The 911-nt window shown below is 45.3% G+C and overlaps 1 protein-coding gene across 1 annotated transcript in view; it reads left to right on the top strand.

The window, feature by feature from the left end:
* The window catches only part of APBA1 (amyloid beta precursor protein binding family A member 1), a 250,412-nt gene that overhangs the window by 208,622 nt on the left and 40,879 nt on the right, over nucleotides 1-911 (top strand). Inside the window, exon 4 of the mRNA XM_004375797.2 lies at nucleotides 36-37. Coding sequence (XP_004375854.1) covers nucleotides 36-37 — 2 coding nt within the window. The remainder of the gene's footprint in view (nucleotides 1-35; nucleotides 38-911) is intronic.

The following is a 911-nucleotide window of genomic DNA, read 5'->3' as shown; positions in this document are numbered from 1 at the left end:
TATTCAACTTATGTCAGAACTGACTTACAAAACAGTCGTTAGAACAAAACCCCATCGTAAGTCAGGGAGTAGCTGTTCTTATTCCCTGCCAGGTACAATTCCAAGCACTTTCCATTTAACAACTAATTGAATCATCACATTATTCTAGCAAAGTGGATTTTATTATTATCCTCATGTTTTGAATAAGAACACCAAAGCATCGAGATGGTGAGCAACTAGCTGAAGGTCCTGCAGTTAGTAAGTAGCAGAGCCAGGCTGTGAACCGGTCGTCTGAGTCCCGAATTGTCCCTGTAACCAATATGCTATGCAGGGCCACTGCATATGGTTGTACAGGTTACTTACTGCACAAGGGCACCCAGCCAAGAGGTCTAGTGGGCCCAAGCGACAAACCCAAGCTTAGGTTTGTACCACCCAAATGAGTGGCCTATAGTGGCACCTTATAGCTGTAAGTGGCCCTGATGCTGTGCCAGGGAGGACAACAGATGCCTTTTCGAGTAGGGTGGATTGCCATTTCCTTAAAGGATGATTTTCCAGAGGCCAGAGAATGCCCAGGCATCACTTTGAGGCCGTGTCTGACCTTTGGATCCTGAAAGTTGAACAGTTGGTGTGTTTCACTACCTGGGAATGAATTACAGAGATTCATAAACCTTCATGAACCCTCAGGCCTAGAAGCCAGGACAAGCTCATAGATTTGGTCTAGTTACTTGGGTTTCATTCTTGAATGTTTTTGTTTTGTTAAGTGCCATCCGGTCGGTTCCAACTCACAGCAACCCGGCGTACAACATAACGAAAACGCTGCCCAGTCCTGCACCATCCTCACAATCGTTGCTGTGTTTGAGTGCATTATTGCACCCACTGTGTCTGTCCACCTCCTTTAATAGCCTGTAAATTATTTGCACCATTTTGTGAAG

The sequence above is a fragment of the Trichechus manatus genome, unplaced genomic scaffold, assembly GCF_000243295.1.
Source record: "Trichechus manatus latirostris isolate Lorelei unplaced genomic scaffold, TriManLat1.0 scaffold00038, whole genome shotgun sequence".
In the NCBI taxonomy this organism is placed as follows: Eukaryota; Metazoa; Chordata; class Mammalia; order Sirenia; family Trichechidae; genus Trichechus; species Trichechus manatus.
This window is presented reverse-complemented; position numbering and strand designations above follow the sequence as displayed.